The 23,170-nt window shown below is 34.4% G+C and overlaps 1 protein-coding gene across 2 annotated transcripts in view; it reads left to right on the top strand.

The window, feature by feature from the left end:
- hpo (serine/threonine-protein kinase hippo) overlaps positions 1–23,170 on the top strand; it is a 180,079-nt gene that overhangs the window by 35,240 nt on the left and 121,669 nt on the right. Inside the window, exon 4 of one of the 2 annotated variants that reach the window (XM_090414415.1) lies at positions 7,278–7,340. In XM_090414415.1, coding sequence (XP_090270541.1) covers positions 7,278–7,340 — 63 coding nt within the window. Of the gene's footprint in view, positions 1–7,262; positions 7,341–23,170 lie in introns of both variants that reach the window. The other variant, XM_090414416.1, reaches the window with a different exon arrangement.

The raw sequence follows: 23,170 nt of genomic DNA, 5'->3' as shown, positions 1-23,170 counted from the left end.
CCTGAAGATGTTACATTGACAGAGATGAAATATTGAAAGCATTAAAATTAGTTTAAATCCTTACCCAGCTGTAAATATTCCATTAAACCTCCAGCATGAAAGATGAACACTGTAGCCATAAATGAGGTTTAGTAGATCAGCATGATGTCATTATAACTGAAGTCCTAAGAAGCTGTAGTAAAAAGTACTTTAAAAAAAAAAAAACTAGATGAACATTGTTAAGTAGCCCTACTTTCTATAAATAAAAATAAAACTGGGAAGTAAATGCAGTTTATCAGATCTCTTCAGATTAGGATGATGTAATAATATTTCCATAAGGAACCTGTCCTGTGAAAGGCATTGGTCTTCTTATGCTGTGCCCTATACCTGGAGGGCACCACATATTCACCTACCTTAAATCCAGACTAATGATAAAAAAATTATAAAAAGGAAAAAAACTCATTGAAACTTATCAATTTGCAAAATTTCTTTCTGTTTCATAAGAATCTTCAGTACAAAAAAGATAAAAAGATCTGCAATTAAACAATAATAGAAAATTCTAAAAAGTGCCAAATTATTAGCTAATGTAAGACAACTAAAACAGTTAATATTTTCCTAACTGGAAAAAACAATACACATATATGTATTTAAGCACCATATTCATGCAATTTAAGGCATCATCTGGTTAAACAAAGTCCCCTTTGTTTTTGTCAGGGAACTAGAGGAAACAGTAAAATTAGCTATTGAAACAAATCTCAACTCAACATCAGCAGAGTTCAAGATTTTGCACAATCAATATAAGAAGCATAAATGGAAAAGAAATGGAACTAGCAGAAGCATTGGTTAACTAACAGATCAACATAATAGATGTTTCTGCTAGTTCCATTTCAATGGAAATGGAACTAGCAGAAACTAGAAGAACTAGCATATTTTGATAACTGAAGTGGGACATCCTATACAGTCAACAGTAATGAAACACCGTTCTTCATTGCAATTAGAAACATTATGAGTGAGAAAATTAAGCCTATGCATCTGTCTATTAACAGGATCAAAGAAAGAGAGAGAGAGGCCTATGAGTAGACTAGTCTCAACGTAATAGTGAGATTTTTCTTTCATATTCGTGTTTATCTTGAACAACAGCAGCATTTGTCCACTTTGGTAATAATAAAATTGTTTTTCCTCAAAGAGTTTTGAGTTTTAAATTCAGAAAATGAAAGATTAAGCATCGAAATAAATGTTTGTACTCTCAGACTGAATCCTGTTAGCTATTTAGGAGATAAGGATCAAAGGTCTCTGTCGATGCTGTGAAAAAATAAAATCCATAAGAGGTTTTTTTTTTAAAAAATTTTATTTTGGAGAAACTGCAAAGTCATATCCTTTTGATAAAGCAATAAGCTCATCCTGTATTAGCAGATGGCTAGAAAGATTGATAAGTTTATCTGTGTCATCACCACACTGTTATGAGTATTGGTCCTAATGTGGCTTATGAATGAATCAAACTTTATTTGTTTGTTCCCACCCACGAAAGGTCGTTTGCAAAACTATAACACATTTTGTACCATGTTATTTTAATCAGTTTTTTAATATATTTTTTCGTATTTTTTATTTATTATTTACATAGTCTAGAAATCCCTATTTTAGAGACTAAGCATGGAACTTTTTCAAGCCACTTTAGGCCTCCAGTAAGCAGGGCATTGGTCTCACATGATGGGTGATAAAATTTACATCCATGCCCACAGCAGGATTCAAACCTACAGCCTGTTGGTTGGAGAGTGGTTATTCTAATTTTGTCACGAAGAACATAAGTTTTGTATTAAATATCACGAGCCTGAACAATCTGGACTTGTTGAGTTGATCTCCACTAAACATAGTTCACCAAAACAAGACAAAAATCTTTCATTAACGTTTACTCCTTATAGAATGCCTTTCCTTTTTATGGGAAGTAATACTTTTTAAATTAGTTATCCTTCCTAACTTATATTTTATTTTAAATAATTATTTATTTATTATTTTTTTTTTTGTTAGGAAAATATTAACCATTTTAGTTGTCTTACATTAGTTACTAAGGTGGAGCTGTTTAGAATCTTTTGTTATTGTTTAATTGCTGTTTCTTTTTACTGAAGATACCTATGAAACATAGGTGTAAATTCTACAAATAAATAAGTTTTAATATTAATTTTTTCTGTTTGTTAGTTAACTAACAGATACCTACTTGTGATACCCACTCACAGTATTTCAATATTGAAACATGAGTTCAGACTTTACATATCACTCTCATCTTCTTTCTGCTTTAAGTTTAAGCTTGTTTGTTTGAAGTTTGTACTTTAATCATAAATGATCTTTCCTTTTTTTTTTTCCTACTAATTAATCTTTTTGGTACTTGATATAATATTAATTTTCCTTGTGACGAACAACTACAAATCTTCTAGATTAACCAGTGGAGGATAGATAAACCACAAATGCAAGGGATCTCATAAGCTTTCCCCAGCTGGGTAAGTTTATCCTCTATAGAACCTAAAAATGATGAAAGCTTCAACAAGGTAGAATGATACATCAAGAGTTCTAGTATCAAGGAAATATGCTTTGAGTATGACAATTTCTATGTAGTTGACCTCTGAGCAGTTGGAGGACGAGCTTTACATTTGTTTATAGTTTTCTTGGTGAAAATATTACAAACCAAAAAAAAATAATAAAATAAAAAATAAAATAAAGCTTTATATGTTGTATTTCTCATTATAACAATGTGAGAGTGCACCTTATAGATGAGAGAGCCATTATTCCTTATATTTCCTGATTTTCCACATGCAGTATGATGAGAATGAGTAGTATGAATATAACTTTGTGAGTCTGCTTTTCTCAAAGACTACAACTCTAGAAACACACACACCAAGATTCCTACTTTAACCTTAATCTTTTGCACACATGGCTCTAATGTTATTGTAAGTTTTGCAGCTTTTTTCATGTTTGATGATTGATTGTCAAATAAGGAAAGTTTAAGACAAAGAAAGGAAAGTAGAAAGAGAGGGAAAAAAAAGTCAAATGGTATATTACCAAGGACAGAGACAAAAATAATATAACTCTAATCATGATAATACACAGTGACATAAAAACAAACACTTATACCATTATAATGCTGTAATTAATACCTTTCCTGTAATAAAACAAATAACTTTTTTAAATTCCATCGTGCAGATTAAGAAATTAACAGTGGACACTGAATTAATTGTCATAAAATGAAATCAAATGAAATATATATACTAATAACAGAACCACAGCATTATTTTATTATACACTTAAGCTCATAGCAGTGTTGACTAACAACTTTCATTTGAAATTACACCACTCACATAATTCAGTAATAACCATGCTGTTAAATTAAGCCATTACTTGTGAAGATTAATAAGCATGTATTTAGGTAATATAACTAGCTATTATTTTGCAGGAAATAATGTGTACTAAATGTTAATTATAATGACTTTAAGTAATACTTCCTATATTTTGGAAACATTACATTGCCATCATCAGGGATCACGAAGCAATGATATATGCACTCAGGCACTAACACTGGGTAAATGAGGCTGAAGAAAGCCAGCCAAAGTCAGGCCTTGAGTCCTAAATGGTGCCCCTTTGTGGGCTAAATTGGGTGGTCTTGGCCATCAGGCTGAACATCTGAAGATGAGTACTTCCCAAATTTGGGGCAGTTTTATGCACCCAAGTTTGTTGAGGTGCGAAAAGTTTCTTAAGACTGAGGCAGATTCCAGGAATAGCCTCTCATATTTGTTGCTGCTGTGCAAAAGAGTGACCTTCTTCCAGTATATCCTGTGGTGAGTGTCCAAAGCATGGTCAGCAAGTTCAGATCAATTGTAATGGTGCAAATGGATGTAGTCCTTGTGTTCAGAAATTCTGATAGTGGCTGTCCTGCCTGTTTGGGCAAAGTAGTAGAACAGTTTGCAACTGCAAGGGATCTAGTAGGTCTAGGGAATATGGCTGATCTTTAGTGGAGTGAATAAGGGATGCCAATTTTTTTGTTATCGGTAAGGTTGTATTTCTTTATTCTTTTTGTTAAATTTTCAGATGCATCCCAGATATATGAAATGATGATAGATTTTCTGTAATCTCTGCTCTGAATGGGAGTAGGTTGTAGTTGATGATTATGTTCAGCCTGTTTTCTACCCACTGCAGGGTGAAGGCCTCTCCTATTGCAGGTGGGTTGGATTTACTTCTTCCATGGTGGTCCAGTCCATCTTGAGAGAGTGTTTATTCACTAGTATGAAGGTGAAAGACAGTCACAAACATCAATGCCTAGGTGGGATTTGAACCTGCAGCCTCTTGGCTGAAGAGCAGATACGCTAACCATTCAGCCAACCAGGCCAGCAAGTTGTAGTTACAGGGTTTAATATTTTTTGGATTTTGTGGGGGTTGTAGCCATTGGCTAAGAAAGTGTTCAGAATATGAACAAGTTCAGTAGTTAAGGCTGTTATTGGAACTGATTAATTTTGCCCTGTTATATAGAATTTTTATAATCCCGTATTGTTGGGAGGGTGATGGTGGGACTGCTGGTGGATGTATCTGCCAGTATGTGTGTGTTTTCTGTATGCCAGGGATCTACTAGGCTCACAGGTAATAAGACTGGCAGGAGAGACTGTTGTTGTTTTCCTTTTCTCAGGTAAACTGGATCCTGGGATGTTGATAGTTTAGATGTGTTAAGAAAATGTTTAGAGTATCCAGGCCATGTGGCCAAATAGAGAGTACATCATCTATGTAACATAGCCAGACAGTGGGTTTATGTCAGTCATAGTTTGCATTTTCTTCAGAGGTCTTCATGAAGAAGTTGGTCAAGGACAGAGACCCCATAGCTGTCACCTCTATCTGTTTGTAGAATTTTCCTTGTCAAGAAATAGCCTGAATTCATGGTGAACTGAAACAGAGCTGAAATATCTGGAGAAAATATGGCTTGGATATGGTCTAGGGTGTCTATGAGAGACATTTGAATAGAGAGGAGAACATCAAAACCGACCATTATGTCAATGCATTGGCATGTGAAGTTTTCTCTACTGGCTTTAAAGTGGGCTGAGTTTTTTTATGTGTTAAGGAGTGTTGCCAGTATATTGTGAGAGCACTTTGGCTAAATGTTTGGGAAATTTGTATGTGGGAGAATCAGTTCCATTCACAGTGGGACATAATGGCACATTTTGTTTATGGATTTTTTGTAAGCCATATATCTGCCATAGGGTTCTCAAGTTAAATGATTTTAGTTTATTGGTGACTTTCGCAGGCCAAGAGATCACCTTTTTAAGGAGCCAGTAAAGTGTTGAGAGGTTACTTTTTTGATGGTTTTGCATAAGTACACTGACCACATCCAGTCTGATGTTGTTGGCAGTGTGGATAGGAAGGCTGAGGACACCTCATTCTATTTGTATCAGTATTTCTTTTGCAGGAATTTTCTTAGGTGTTAATGTGTAATTGTGGCCATGAGCTAGGGTGCAGATTGCTTCCAGCTTCAGGGTGATGAACAATAAGTCTATTACAGTGTTTATTTGGAATTGTTGAAGCTTGGAGTCTGAGGATTTTAATTGATTGTTAAACTTTTTGATATGCTGACATCTTACTTTTTTAAAACTCTGACTGCTGAAGTGTTCAAGACATCAGAAAGGATCATCCAAAGATCGAAATTCAATGTGGCAGCAAGCTCCTTTTCAGCACATGAATATCTTTGTTTGTGTCAGCAAGGTGAACAAGAGTAGCTGCAATTTGTTCCAGTAAAAGAACAAAGCTAGTGCATCTATGCAGAGAGCCTTTGGTGAAGTGGACCGGTGTTTCAGTTTAAAACTTTGGTTGCCTTTCTTCAGCCTCATTTACCCATTGTTAGTGCCTGCATGCACATATCATTGCTTTGCAATCACTGATGATGGCAATGTAACATTGCCAAAATACAGGAAGTATTAATTAAAGTTATTATAATTAATATTTGTGTGTGTGTTATGTTCCATCGAGTCGTTTTCGACTCCATGAACATGCACTTTCCATTCCGATCTGTCCCTGACCATGTCTTTCAGAACCTCCAAGTTTGCTTCTTTAACTCCATCCACCCATCTAATTCTTGGTCTTCCTCTTCTCCTGCTTCCATCAACTTTAGCAAGCATCATCTTCTTCTCCAGACTGTCATTTGCTCACATAATATGTCCGAAGTATGACAATTTTTGTTTGACGATCATAACTTCGAGGGAGCAACCTGGCTTTATTCTGTCTATCACTGATTTATTGGTTTGCTTTGCAGTCTGTTATTCTTAGTAAGCATCTCCCAGCCCATAATTCAAATGCATCTATCTTCCTTCTTTCACTCTTTCAGGATCCAACTTTCACATCCATACAGTACCACAGGTAATACCATTGCTTTCACTATTCTGATTTTTGTTGCGATGCTAATATCTTTAAAGATCTTGCTTAAATTTGTCATCACTTTCTTTCTGAGTAATAATCTTCTTCAGTAATAACCATCTTTATCAATTCAGGATCCTAGGAGCACAAAATTGTTAACTGCTTCCATTTTCTCCCCATCTACTTCAAAATCATTAAGTTCACATGTTGCCATAACTTTTGTCTTTTTGAGGTTAAGTTTACGACCATATTTAGCACTTTATTCTTTAACTTTCATAATAAGTTCCCCCTAAATTATTAATATTTTTCCCACCAATTTTAATTCCAACTGAAGACTCCTCCAGTCCTGCCATTCTTAAAATGTATTCACTGTACAAATTAAACAGGTACGGAGATAAAATGCATCCTTGTCGCACCCCTTTACCTATTGTGAAATACTCAGTTTCTCCAAGATCTGTTCGGACAGTAGCTTCTTGTTCATAATAAAGATTCCTCGGAAATGCTCTGGGACACTCCCATTGTTCTTATCACATTCCACAGTTTCACATGATCTACAGAGTTAAAAGCCTTGATATAGTCAAGGAAACAAAGGTAGACATTCTTGTGATATTCCTGTGCTCTTTCTATTATCCATCTCACATTAATATTTAGTATACATTATTTCTTAAAAAATAGTAGTTATGAATAGCCAGGTAATATAAATTCCAATTAAGCTATGCCATGAAAAGCTGTCATTTATAAAAACATTTTAAGTAATGTTTGGACTATTGTTAGGTTTGGGGAAAATGGTGCTTTACAGACTTCTCATGCAGGAAAGCATTCAAAGGTTGAGAAACATTGCTTTATGTGACAATTATATTACTTTAATTCTCTTTGTGTCAAAAATTTATGTTGACTAATTATAGTTCATTTATTCTTAGATTGTTATGGAATACTGTGGTGGCGGATCTGTGTCTGATATCATGAGGCTAAGGAAAAAAACAGTAAGTGTTTTTTTTTAACACTATAAAAATACTTAAACAAAATTAATAGAAATTATTAACAACAAGCTTGATGAATTCAGGAAAAATATTATATAACAGAACCCACCCAATTTTTTCCCATTAGTCTGTTTTTATTGATCTTGTGCTATAGATTTTGGGAGGTCACAAAATCTATAGCGCAAGAGTGTCATGTTTGGGTAAGTGGTTAAGGAAAAAGAAGGAATATGCTATCAAGGTTTTTGAAAAGCTGGAAGTTGTATTTATTGATTTTAAACAACAGAGATAGATGGAATAATGGAAGAAGATTCATTCATTTTTGTATGGTGATTCAACAGCTGTGAGCCCCTTTTACGGGGAGGTACGGCACCACCTCAATCCCCCCTATTTTTATCCAGGCTTGGGACCGACATAGCTAACAATTCAGACCTATGGCTGAAGGGCTTGTCTTAAGTATTCCTGACTGTATTTGTGTGTGTTCACAGGGCCGGTTTGCCTGCTTGCAGGATGAAAAACTCCAGATAAACTGGGGGAGGTTGACCCTGCTGTCTATGCTCAAGACCGGCTAACTTGACTATGGCTGAGGAAGATCCTTAAGCTCCTCACGTCTTCGATGGTAATTGAACCTAGGACATTCCTTCCCCAGGCATATGGTTGCGAAGTGCATAGCCACTAGGCTAACCGTGTGGACACATGGAAGAAGATAAGTTTGTTCAATGTGTTTGGAGTTAAACTGCCTATGGATGTTGTCAGTGCTCATGTTCTTACATTATTAGAGGAAAGTGGAGGAATGATAGTGGCCAGTTTGGTGGAGCCGTTTCTGTAAAAGTACCTATAAAAAGGCATAATGCTGAAATGTAGTGCCAATGAGAAAGTGACTGAAGGGAGTCTCTGGAAGAAGATAATCTGATTTTTTCTGATAATCTGATTTTCCTCTTCTTTATGCAATCAAGAATTCTTAGAAAGGTTTTGAGGTCACCACCTCAAATGCGAGAACAGTATTCTGAAGTCAGTTGGATTTGGATTGATAATGCATTAGGAATGTAGCTGGAGAGACATAGACTTGAAAAGAACAATTTTTTTGGAAAATGAGCATACAATGGAAGTAATATGACTATGCCTAGGTAAGCTAGATGCAAAAGTCAGCTTAAGAAGAGGAACTGATCTTGACTGGAAATTGGACCATTATCAAAAGTAAGAGGAATGAGATAGGATTGTTATTTCAGGTAACAGGGAGTCAGGTTTGAGGCTATTTTTTATTTATTTTTAATGTAAGTGAAATTTGAAGCTCCTGTAAAATAGCTGATTTTTTTTTTTTTTTTTCATGTATTGAATATTTTTCAAGATTAGTTAGGTTATAGTTTATTTTTACTATATTATTGCGTTTTTTACTGTTTTCATTGTATTCACTACATTTGCTAATATCTTTCAAGGCATATTTTAAATTAAGATAGTTTTTAAAAAATGCACCAAAAACTCAGCAGCATCAAAAGCCAAGGATAACATTATGGAACCTGGAACCTAGTAAAGAGAACCTTTATCTTTACCAAACTTTTATATCATCAATTTATATTTGATATAAATGAACAAAAATTAACACATGAAATTTCAAGATTAAAAGGAATTATTCGAAAATCAGTCAGGGAGTTGGAGAAAGCAGAAAAATGTTTAGAAGAACTAAGACAGATAAAGAGAACTGAGGAGAAAAATAACAGGAAGGAAAGTTGTAGTGGGTGGGTTGAGTGGTAGAGACAGAGTAGTAGGTGCGTTCCCTCGATGAGTCTTTGGATTCCCTGGAGGTGTCATGTAATAATAATAATACAGTAATAATAATAATGGTAATGATGATGATGATAATAATAACAGTAACAAGGTAAGTCAGTTAAAATATAGGAAAAATAAGTCATATGGTAAGATGATTCATTAATTAAATTTGTGGTTGGAGTCATTACATTGAGCTTTCTGGGAGCTAAAGTAAAGGATATGACAAAGGCAATAGTAAAACAGAAAAGAATAAAGATGGTAGGTGCTAGTTGGAACTAATGATTTAAGTAGTGACATATATAGTTGAAAGAGGGTGTGAAAGGCGTGAACTATGGAAGAAGCAAGAAAGAAAAGTGAGAAAGTAAAAAATGGTTAGTTTATTACTGAGATACAATAGTAATGAGTTAAGGAGGAGGAGGGCAATTACAGCAAATGATTCAGTGCACAGACTGTAGAAAAAATGGATCGGTGTACGACAATTGGGTGACTTCAACTGGGCGCTAGCTAAGTGGGCAACCATAATTTGGGTGACAGAAACTTAAATTTTTGCACGCTTAGCAGGCATACCATCTGAACTCCATCAGTAAATTTGGATTTGGTCAGAGGAATGAAAGAGGAGAAAGACTTACTGAATTCGCAGAAGAAAATAACCTCTTTATTATGAACAGTTTTTTCAAGAAAATCAACCGAAAATGGACTTGGAGAAGCCCAAATGGGCAAACTTACAATGAAATAGATTTCCTCCTCTCCAACAGAAGATATATAATAAATAATACTGAAGTGCTTAATAGATTCAATACAGGAAGTGACCATAGGCTAGTAAGGGCAAAAGTATGGATCAACAAAAAATACGAATGGAATAAGTTCATAAGAAAAAAAGTCCAATTTAGTGAATCTACAAAACCTCTACCACAAGAAAAGCTGTTATAGAGAATCGCTTAAAAATGAACTAATAAGTTAAACATCGAGGAGATTTGAATGACATCAATAAAATAGAATATGCGGAAATTTGTAAAACTATACATAAAAGGATGAAACATGAAATTAGATCGTATAATACTAGGAAAATTAAAGAAACGATAGTAATCTGAACAGTATCAGTTGGAACAAAGGAAATAGCTGCTGTAAGAGGAAAAAATGGTGAACTTATTAAAAAAAATGGAGATGCAATAAACAAAAGAATTCAGGAATTTTATACTGAACTCTATGAAGACAAAGACCAAGACATCCAAGAATCATCTATGGATAACTTGAGTGAGGAAGAGCACGGTGCCCCTGAGATCTTACAAGGTGAAGTGGGAAATGAAGAATGGAAAGGCCCCAGGAGAAGATGGCATTATGATAGACTTCTTAAAACTGGGAGGAAGTCATCTGTTTGATGCCCTGTCATCAAACAGCTGACTAAACTCTTTAATAAATGCCTAAAACAGAGAAAAATTCCAAAAAATTTGAATGATTTCACTTCCCATATTAATTTTTAAAAAGGGCAATAAGGAAGAAATTAAAAACTACAGACCTATAAGCCTACTTCCCACTATATATAGTCTTCACAAAAAATTATAAATAATAGAATAAAATCTAAACTAGGAGGAATGCAATCCTATGAACAAGATGGATTTAGAAAGAATTACAATATTTTGGACTATATTCACACATTAAGACAGCTCATTGAAAAATTGGTTGAATACAATAAACTCTTATGCCTGGCCTATATAGACCACAAAAAAAAGCATTTGATTCAGTTTAAACTTTTCTTCCTTTATCATTATTAAAAATTGCTTAACTTCATCAATAAATTTTTCTGAGTCAATATCAGCTCCATAAGATTATAAAATTTTGTTAGTACTGGTCTTGTACTTGTCTTGAGCTATATTTTTCTTCAAATAAATGCCAAACATATCAAATATGTCTAAATAGCTTTTTGCTCTTTCATTAATTTTCAGGATTACCTTATCACAAAGACGTTAAAAGTATTAACAATGAAAATTTCTTTCCCATGTAATATACGAGCAATCTCATTGTTAGATTGTGAAATTTTGTCACACATTTTTAAGTTTTTTCTTCTCATCTTTAAATTTTGTTTAATCTGTTAATAAATTTGCTTCTTCATTTAAAAGCACTTGAAATCCAGGGAAATGAGAAACCATATATTGAAACACTAAAACATATTTACAATAATGCAACTTCTGTAATTAAATTATATAAAAACAGTGAAAAGTTTCCAATACAAAAAAGGCATCCGGCAAGGTGACACCATAGTCTCCCAAATTATTTATAGCTGCACTAGAGGAAGTCTTTAGAAACCTTGATTGGGGAAACAAAAGGAATAAACATAAATGGAGAAAGACTGCATCATCTGAAATTTGCAGATGATGATGTCCTAATAGCTGATAATCTTGAAGATCTGGAAGAAAGGCTAAAGCTAAATGAAGCCTCCAGAGTAATTGGATTAAAAATAAATAGAGAAAAACAAAAATAATGATGAATAAATACATAAACCATAGAACTTTCAAAGTTGAAAACCATGAAATAGAACAAGTTACTTCATATGTATATTTGGGCCAATTGTTATCCTTTGAGGATTGCCAAAGAAAAGAGATTGAACGAAGAATTTACCTTGGATGGATGGCTTATGGGAAAATGAGAGACATATTCAGAAGTGACATCCCTATGAGTCTAAAAAGGAAAGCTTTTGACCAGTGTATACTTCCTGTCCTAACATACAGAAGAGAAACATTGACTTTAACAGAAGCCCTAAACAAAAAGCCGAGAACAACACTACATCGCATGGAGAAACAAACATATTTACAAATGTTATATATATACGTTAAAACAAAAAAGTATATGAAATTCAAAACAATTTTTATTTTAAATTCGTATTATAGTTATATGCAATACCACATAAATATTCTATTTCTCCCATTGTAATTGATAACTTTTCTCAAAATACTTTGGTCAGCTTCATCATAATGTCTACGTTTGTGCTGATTTTGAAAACCTGCTACTGCTCTTTCGTAATCAACATCATATGTTTTCTGAATTTTTCATAGTCCATTTATAAAAATCCATAAATTTGGATGACTTGTGCTGCCACCAAAGCTCAATTGCAATTTTCAAAGACAGGCTTCTGCGAAATTATTTTTCCTGTCACTTCCATTTATTGTTCTTTGGTACACAGACCAAACGTTAGAGAGAAAAATTGGTGGAGCCCTGGTTCTATTATTCCTTAGATGACCTGTGTATGTGTTCATAACCATTCTAAAATTGGTTCAAATTCATTGGATAAATGATTCTCAACTTCAGAAATAGTGTAAATAATATCTCGTTCTGGAACAAAAGCAAGTGAAGTGATCATTTTTGAATTTAAAGCGAATTGCACATCAGAATTTTATCTGGTTAAAAGATTGCATGAAACTAAATGCTTACGAAGATTTTTTACGAGATGAAAAAAGCAACCATTTATGTTTGGTTGCAGAAATTCTATACATAAAGTTTAATGAATGGCAATTTTGTAATCAACATTTATATATTTTGGATCAAGTAATGGCCATTTCATGTATCATATAAAATAATTTTGTGTATGTTTCAAAAGTCTTATTAGGTAGTAAACAATATAAAACAGGAACTCCATCCTTTCTAGCCAAAATAACAAAAATTTGAGTATAAAGAGGGGAGAAAGGAAAAATGTGCCATCTATAAATAATTCATTCATGCTTTGGCTCCACATTGCATGACTTTCACAACCAAAAATTAATATTCTTATTGAGTCGACCATCCAGAATTAGCCAATAAAAAATGTTCAAATTGTGATGGACTGAATTCGTAATTTAAGTATTCTACAGGAATAATTATTGTTTCCTTAGAATCAGGATTAATTGGGGCCTTTAAATTTTTGAATCTTCTTCTTTGAATATTTCTGTGCTGACTGTTATGATTTGGAAGCATTCCTTTTACCACAGAAGAAACATTTTCTAGAACTTGAGTTCTGATTGTGGATGGGTTGTTCATTGTCGTATCTGCTAATTTTTTGGCTGCTACTGTACTAACTTCTTGTGTTATTACTCTGACCACATTTCCAGTACTGCCACATGTGTATTCCTGTTTTTCAGAAATTAATGATCCATCACTAACACTTGTGCAGATTCTACCTTTGCATCCTTTGTTTTTATTTTCACATTGCCAAAATTGAATCGAACCTTCCTTATTAATCTTGTCTTTAACATAAAGATACCCCATTCCAAGCATTTTTTCCTTGTCTCTTTGACTTAATATTCTTGAATTATCCATTTCTGAAGAATAGAAGCAAAAAATGTTTTAATGTAAATATGTTTGTTAATTACAAAATAATATTAATAAATTAATTAAACTGTATTTTTTCTTTATTTTAATATTGTGCAATTATGCCTTTTCATTTTTAAATCATTTCAGACCATTTTTTTTAACCATCTCTTTCTTAAATGATCCTACAAATTTTAATATATGATATAAACGAAAATATTTATTAACTAGCTTACTCATTTTTTGCATGGGAAATTTCAATATAACTTCTATACAATTTTGTAATTCTACACAATAAAAATAAACTTAATTATAAGCGAGATTTTTCAAATTTTGTTTAGACCATTCTTTTAACTCATTTCTCAAAAAAATATTATTTAAATTTACTGAGTAGTAGATCAATAGAAAAGAATGGCAATTTTAATAAAGAAAACGATAAAAAAATTTTATTTGCATTACATATTTGATCTATTTTGTCGCCCAGATGACCATCGCCCATTTGCCGTCACCTAGTTGACCGTGTCCAAAATGGATATGAGTTTTTGGATGTGTGGAGTGAGTCTGATAGTAAAAAAGATTTGTGTAAGAGGGTTGGCCTACACTTAAATGGATTTGTCATGAGGTGGCCAGAGAAATTATTTATTGGAATGAGACCAAATGCAGAGAGTCAGGAAAACTGAATCATCTTGGGCAGAATGCTGAGGATATGAAGCTAGAATGTGTAGATGTAATAGCGATATGAATGTCAATGAGCACAGTTATGAATCTGTTGAATGGATGGACTACACTTTGAGTTCAGGCATTCTGAGTGTGGTGGGGTGGGTGGAAAAAGAAAGTTTCCCAATGATTGCAGATTGAAATATAAGAAAAAGTGAGGAGTAACTTGCTACATTTATACACAAAAATGGTTGAGCTTGTTGCTTTGGTGAATACATTGTGGCCTAAATTGTTGGCATTAATGAAATCTGGCTCTCAGAGTTGTTGTAACTGGAATTGAGTACAAAGGATATAGTATTTTTAAGAATGTCAGAAAAAGAGGAAGGTGGGGTACTGCTAATGATATCAGATGACCCATGAAAGTAATAATGTCTTGTGTAGCACTGAGTTTGAGGCTGTCTGGTGTGAAGTGAAGCCTAATATATTGTGGGGTGTTGCTACAGACTTCGTGGTTCATTTGCTAGAAATGAAGAAATGTATTGCTAAATTTTCCTGAGTACGGAATGAGTTCATTTCCCTCCTACCACTCATATCTGAGAGGCATTTTCCTATCTGCTGCCCAGGATGTGTCCTCTAGGAGGCTTTAGGCTTCCTCAAATATGGGTGACTTAAATTATCAGAATATTAGTTGGGCAGCAGAGAAAACGCAAGAACGGACAATTTGTTGAGCTGTTCTGTGACAATTTTCTTGAGCAGCTTGTGAAAGAAGCAATTCAAGGACAAAGAAGTGTTAAATTTGATCATAGTATCAGGTGTTTCAGTCAAGGATATGACTGTTTTGCTATCAGTTGGTGACTGATCATGCTGTGTACTGACCTGGGAATTAGCCAACTGTATAGATGTTCTAATCAGAACAGGTTATATGACAAACTCAGAGAATACGATCTTTGGTTCCATGGTATCAATGGTTGAATGGGAAGGATATCAGCAGTGCACAACAAACTTTGAAATGATGCTTAAATGTTACAGTATCTGAATGTGTTCCCAGAATTTGAAGAACTAATAGAATGGGAATGAAACGGATGTGCAATTTCATTAAACAAGAGATCCACAAGAAGAAAATTATGTTGAAGGAATATCGGGAGAATAGAAAACAAAGAGGTTATGAAATATATAAAGCTCAACCAAGAAAATACAGGTAATGTACAGAAAGCTTAGTTGGAGTGGGAAAACAAATTGGCTGCACAGGCAAAAGGCAACTCAAAAGAATTTTATTGTTATGCTGCAAGTTAAAGAAAGAATGAATATGAAAGAATAACTTGACTGAATGCAGATAGTACTGTAGTATCAGAAGCAGATGACAGGGCCGCATTTATACTTTGGAAGCCCTAGGTGCAACATCATTATGAGGCCTCAAAAGGACAAGTCTATTTCAGTTAATCAAGTACATATGCATTTTTTTTAGTTTATTATTATTATTATGTGACATCTCCAGGGAGTCCAAAGACTCATCGATGGAGAGTGTGCCAGCAGCATTGAATGCTTTCTCCCTTCCAACCACTAACCACGCTCAAACTTGCTTAACTTTTTGCGTGAGCCATTAGTAGCAGAGGCACTACCAATCGACCAACTTTTGCTGGCGAAAATAAAAGTCGACATTTCCATAATAACTTATTTTAATAAAATAAAAATAACACAACATTGGTATACATATATTTGCATTTAAAAAAAGTAGAAAAATAAAACGATTCAAATTTCAATTTAAAAAAAAATTAATAACAAAGTTTTTTTTTCTGGCTTTGGTTTTAGCAAATATATCTATAATGTCATCATAATTAATCAAGTCCATTACATCTGATTCAATGCATAATAACGACAGGTCACTTGTTTTATTTTGGTGCAAGTTGCTTCGTAAGTAATTTTTTGTTCATTTCTACATTCAAAATGAGCATTCAGTACTTGCATTTGAAATAGGCATCATCAAAAATATTTTTAGAATTGTTTCTACGTTCGAAAAAGTATACCTTAACCCATCGTTTATAAATTTGTATATATTTTAATTGAAAAATTTTCTTCCTTTATCATTATTAAAAATTGCTTAACTTCATCAATAAATTTTTCTGAGTCAATATCAGCTCCATAAGATTATAAAATTTTGTTAGTACTGGTCTTGTACTTGTCTTGAGCTATATTTTTCTTCAAATAAATGCCAAACATATCAAATATGTCTAAATAGCTTTTTGCTCTTTCATTAATTTTCAGGATTACCTTATCACAAAGACGTTAAAAGTATTAACAATGAAAATTTCTTTCCCATGTAATATACGAGCAATCTCATTGTTAGATTGTGAAATTTTGTCACACATTTTTAAGTTTTTTCTTCTCATCTTTAAATTTTGTTTAATCTGTTAATAAATTTGCTTCTTCATTTAAAGCATCAAAACTATTTCTTATATCTAAAATAAAACCAACAAACAAATTATTGCTATAAATAAATCCGTATCGGGATCTAGTAGTATTTATTCGTTGTAAAATTTTGTCCACACACACCTGTTAAAATTGCTGTTTCTGAATTGTCAAAATGAACCGCTAACGATGCGCTCTCTAATTTAGAAATAGGTTTTTCATGAGGAGAAATGGATAGTTCAAGTAATGCATCTTGAATTTGTTTATATCCACGGTTTCAAAGCAATGTACCATCAGCTCTTGCGAACCACCTCGTTTCACTTAAGTCTTTTAACTGTTAAGGATTTTTTTTTTTCTAAATGTTCATATTCCATCTTGTTGTTGATGAAAAGTAATAATTGCATATGTTTTGAATAAAACAAAAATATTGCACTGCTTCCAGACAAGATTCTGCGGCATAGTTGCCAATTAAATTTTAATGGATCAAAACTTCATCTGCATTCTAATTTTTATCATGCAGTTACCCCGCCCCTCCACCGTTAATCCCTGAATGGCGATTTTAGAGCTGTTAATGGATTAACTGTGGTGGAGCAACCTTTGATCACTTGACTTTACATGTACTGTGTTACTTGGAATTTCCTTTAATGTCCTACGATATTTGATCTTTTTTTTTTTTCCCCTGCACAATTATTGTCTCTTCCCAAAAATATTATTATTATTATTATTACGGGTATCTCCATGGAGTCAGTAGACTCATCGCGGGAGACCCAAACTAGCAAAACAATATCTGTCATATCTCTACTTGAATTCATTTACAGACGAAGAGCTCACAACTAAGTCAGGCAATGAATTCCACTCATTCACCACCCTCCAGGCAAAAAACCTTGTTCTGACACCTTTGTTAACCACACTCTTCTTTAATTTCCAGAGATGACCTCTTGTTCTTCCATCACTATCACACAGCTGAAACATTTCCCCTGCATCAATCCTATAAAAACCTTTTAGTAATTTGAATGTTTCTATCATATCCCCTCTTCTTCGCCTATCAACCAATCTCTGCAATCCACAAGCTCTCAATCTATCAATGTAGGGAGCATTTTTTATATCACTCACCAACTTGGTCACTCTTCTCTGAACCCTCTCCACAGCCTCCTCATCTCTAAGGAATCCAGGTGACCAGACCTGAGCACAGTAATCCAAATGTGGAAGTATCAATGCTTTATAAAGGGGAATAATAACCTCTTTATCTCTGGATGTCAGTGTGTTCCTCAACAACCAAGTAATCCTATGTGCAATCTTGGACACCTTAGCAATGTGTCCTCTGAACTTCATCTCCTTATCTACCAATACCCCTAAGTCCCTAGCCTCATCAATCTCTTGGAGTACCTTTCCATCGATGTAGTACACAGCTGGTAATCTTTTAATCCCAAAATGCATGACTTTACACTTTTCCACATTGAACTGACATCCATTTTCTTTTGCCCATTTTACCAGCTTATTTAAATCCTCCTGCAAACTTTCAACATCAGCTTGATTTTTTATTGCACTACACAACTTTGCATCATCAGCAAACAACTGAATATCTCCCTTTAAGCCGTTTCCTATATCATTTATATACAAATTAAACAACATTGGCCCAAGCACAGAGCCCTGAGGCACACCACTGGTCACCTGCCTCATTCTGGACTCGGCTCCTCCATACACCACCGTATGGTATCTCTCCCTGAGCCATTCTCCTATCCATATCACCAATTTAATATCCATTCCCATCTGCTCCAATTTGCGTAACAGTGTTCTATGGGGTATCCTGTCAAAAGCCTTAGCAAAATCCAGAAGTACCACTGTGTAGCCAGTTCCTTTGTCCAACTCAGATGTTATTCTATTATGAATAGTTAATAGATTGCTAAGGCAGGATCTACCTTTAACAAAACCATGTTGGCCTCTATAGAGTATCATATCCTGATCCACCCATTCTTGAATTTTGTCTTTAACCAACTTTTCCAATACTTTTACCACTACTCTTGAGATGGTGATTGGTCTGTAATTCAATACTGCAGTTTTAGAGCCACCCTTATGCAAAGGAACCACTTTGCCTAACTTCCACTCCCTAGGGACCATACCAGAGTTCAAACTTAAGTTAAATATCCAGGTGAGAGGGGTTGACAATTCATTTGCACATTCACGCAACACCCGAGCTGATATTCCATCTAAGCCTACCGCAGTGTTTGCATTTAAGTTTTGCAATATATTTAATACCTCTGATTCTTTAGCTTCAATTCTCACATTAGGTATTGCTGTAGGTATAGAGATATCCTCACTTGGGTGATAGACTTTTGAAAAGTGATCACTCAGTAACTCGACTATTACATCTGATTTTGTCACCTCAATACCATCAGCACCCACTAAGGTTATCCTTCCGAAGTCATTCTTCCTCTTACTTGCCACATAGCGGAAGAACTCTTTGGGATTACCCTTGATCTCTTTGGCTAAGGTCTTCTCATAATCTGATTTAGCTTTTCTTACTATGCTGGTAACCTTCCTAGCTTGAGCCTTGTACTGCTCATGGGTGTCCTGATCGCCTTTCTCCTTGTAAATTCTCCATAACATTTTCTTTTTTTGCAGTTCAAGCTTGATACTACTGCTCATCCATCTAATGCCTGCCTTGTTTGACCTCCTAACCATGGGGACACAATCTGATATTGCTTTCCTCAGATACCCGCTGATTTTATCCCAAGCACTGCTAACATCTTTCCCTTGCAATATGTTCTGCCATGGGATGGCTGCAAGCTCACTCCGAAGCTTGTTATAATTGCCTAACCTGTAGTTCCGTACATACCCCTTCTTAATAGAAAAATCCACAGATTTTGCAACCTCCCAAGTCAATACCACATGATCGCTTTCACCAACTGGAGGTAACGAGGACACCTTACTTATGCATATAACCTCTGAACCAATAACCAGGTCCAACACTCTCACACCACGTGTCCCTTCAGTTACGTGCTGTTTCAAGTAATTATCTCGTAGAAGATGTATGAATTCCATTTCCTTTTTGCATGTGATATTTCCTCCTTCCAATTGATATCACCGTAATTAAAATCCCCCATAATAATCACCAAGCCTTCACTCATTGCACTAAGTTGCTGATGCATGAATTCAATATCTCCCCCCGTACTCCCTGGCCTATAGCAGCATCCAACTGTATATTTGGTTGCGTTGGTCACTATTTCGCACCAGACTGCCTCAAATGAACTCTCATTCACATGTCTATCATCATGATATACTACTTTCTTTGGCTGCAACACATCAGCTATCATCAACAGTACTCCTCCTCCTGTTCTATCTTCTCTATCCTCCCTGAAAATACTGTACCCATCACATTCAATTCCAGTGACCACATCTTCTGCTGACAGCCAAGTTTCACTAATGCCTACAACTTTTGGTGAGATTTCACTGACTAATGCCAAAAATTCTTCTCTCTTATTTCGAATGCTTCTAGCATTGGTATACAAAAATTGCAGATTCCCTCTAGATCTTGTACCGGCTTTAGAACTGATATATAAGTCACTAACTACCGTAGTCCTATGCCGATTTTTATCCCCTCTCTTCTGCAATTTATTCAGCCTATAAGGATCAATAAATACACAATCAGTGCTAAAGTTTCTCTCTCTTACACTCAACCTTTTCAATATTAGTTTCCCTGCCCAATAACTTCAACCTGTTCAGAAAACAATAACTTCTTCAATCGCTTATGTCCTTCCATGTTAAGATGCAGTCCATCTCTAGCATACAACTGCCTTTTTCCTTCAAACACACTCCAAACATCAACAAACTCCAGACCTCTTTTTCTGCACATTCTTGCAATCATATCATTCATTATCATTGCTCGTCTACTTAACTCGTAATTGTCAAAACAAGGCAGCACACACACTATTCTCCCATTGACACTTTTCCTCTTCACAATATCTAATAATGTTCTTAAATCTTTTCCTACCCGATTTATACTACCTCTCAGGTCATTCGTACCCACCATAACTATCATCTTGTCTGCTTCATGCCCTCTCTTTATTGCTAAAGCCTTTCTATTGTCCCATCAGCCAAGCACTCCTCATGCATACCACTCTCCATACCCTTAATCATAGAATCACCATATATTTTACCACTCTTAACTTCATTCAAGTCCACACTCATGGACTCATTCTCTACACTATTCAGCATGACTCTCCCAGCTTCATTACTCAACTCTCTATTACTTACCCCCCCCACTCTCACTACATCTCATTTCTTCTAGGCCACTTGTGGTTTTATTATGTTGACTCCCAATCACTCCCATACTATTTATTACTGAATCATTCACCAAAGACTCACCTATATGTAATCCTGTTCTAGTTACTTCAGCTAAAGTAATCTCTATAGTCCTAATTTCTCTGTTTAACACATTAAACTCAGCTTTAACTTCCAGTATCTCCTTACCGATCACTTCCACTTCCTCATGAAGAAGATGAAGGTCATTTTTCATTTTCATAAACTCCCGCCGAAGTTCTTCTGCTACGGTCCCGATGTCAGCTTCCATTCCTAAACGCTCCAGCCTATCCCGACACTTCTCACATACGTCGACATTTTCGTTCTTCTCATTTTGCCAGACCGACCACAGATCCTTCACATTTTTCGATGCATACATATAGCAGTTTCTGCAACGCATCCATTGCGAAAAATCTAACGCTGAGCCAGCCTTTCGTGTAGTAGTAGAAGTCCTGCGCGCCGCTGACGTACGTTTCTTGTTGGACGCCATCTTTACACGTTGACATAGTGAAACAAACGGCAGTGAAAACACAATATATACAACACAGTTCTAAACAATAATACCACTGAAGGACACTTGTTTCTAACCGATGCACAATTGCAGCACAATTTGTGACAAAAAGCCACACTATATTTAACTTTAAAAACACGTTTTCTAGACTAGCTAAACTCGACCGCCACATTTACCAAATAAAAACGAATTTCACGTGTGCGAAAATAATCAATTCTGAAATGACCAGAGATCAGCCTTTGCAATGAATCTATTTAGTAATAGTAAATTTGCTGCCTTTTATTCTTCAAATCAGATAACTTTATGTTCTTTCACTTTACTGACAATATAGAAGATTTTTTTTTTTTTTTTGTGAATTTTCAAATGTTTGTTTCATTTAAAATATTATGTCAAATATTTATATTTTTTAAATAACATTTATTGAAATAAATATGACATTTTGCTTTCTTTCCTTGCAAAATACTGTTATATGGATTGTTACATTACAATTTTAGGAACAATTTTTTTTATGAGCAAATGATGTTAAACTGCATTACTTGGGGGTTTCCGATTGTCTTTTTTTTTTTTTTTTTTTTAATATTAAAAATTTATATCCAGTGATATTTTAGCAGGGACTCTTTCGACTTTGTCTTTGCTTAAAATTGCAAGTTTTTTTTTTTTTTTTTTTTTTTGTGTAGGATCCACATTACTATAACATGCTGTGCATAACCACTGGAGATATGTTGAACACATAATATGAAAGGTGTCCTATATGTAATGGTTAAAAATTTATACTAATTTTGAAGATTTCTACTGCATCTCTCTCCCTTCTCCTCTCCTGGAACTCAATTAACTACTCTAAATTTCTAGTGGTTTGAAAGCTTTCAGATAGTATTCAAAATTATTTAATTTTTTACTTCAGTTTACCATTTTGACAAAAGAAATAAAGCAATAACATTGTTGTACCGCCAAAATCTGTACTATTTCTTTGCAATCCAAAATCAGTTGTTCAGCAGTCTGCTGAAATTATTCTAAGCTTTAGCAATACTATGCTATATTTTCAGTATGTAAAACTGTTTATGCATACCTCACAAAAGAAAATTCAGTAGTGTTATTTTATTTTATTTTTTTAATTCTAAATATTACTATGCTTAGAAATACGTGATAATAATCCTCTTAGCTGGAGGAAAAGCTAAAGGCTTATATTACTCTCACTGCTATTGAGAGAGAGAGAACGTTTTCCCAGAAATCACACTAAATTGCCTCAAACTGTAGTGCAAAATACATCAAGAATGTCCTGTTTGGTTTTCAGTTGTTGATTAGCAGACATCCTAACACAGAAAAACTGACATTTCTTTTACAGGCTGATACAGTATTTATGCCGAAATGATTTCTTAATTTATAGTGATCGGTTTCACTTTTATTATCGAAAAATTATAAATTATTTGATACAGTTATCTTCGAAAAAAGAATTTGAATTATTTAAAAGAAAAGGTGCATATGTGTTACATAATCATTTATTTTTTGAGGATAAGGAGGGTTATAGACCTATTCCTTTCTGTTCGAGTAACAGTCTGTAAACTAACGAAAATGATTGAGAAAGTGAGGAAAGAACACATCCAGTAGACACACTAAAAAGTGCTGAACAATAGCCAAATACACGCAGAAATTTATTTTATGTTTTTTACATCTTTCTGATTGTTTTCCAGATGTTCGAAACATTTTATTTTGATATTGCTTTTTTATTATTATTACTGACACCTCTAGGGAGTCCAAAGACTCATCAAGGCAGGTCACCTACTCTACAGCTCTCTGTCTCTTGCCACTCAATCCACCAATTACACCTTTGTAGGATGAAACTTTTTTAAACATCAGTTTCCCCAATATCACATAATTTAATGATTTATACTTATCAGGAAATAATATAAATGAGAAAATA

The sequence above is a fragment of the Typopeltis vanoorti genome, chromosome 25, assembly GCF_054136105.1.
Source record: "Typopeltis vanoorti isolate ZY-2024b chromosome 25, IOZ_Tvanoo_1.0, whole genome shotgun sequence".
In the NCBI taxonomy this organism is placed as follows: Eukaryota; Metazoa; Arthropoda; class Arachnida; order Uropygi; family Thelyphonidae; genus Typopeltis; species Typopeltis vanoorti.
This window is presented reverse-complemented; position numbering and strand designations above follow the sequence as displayed.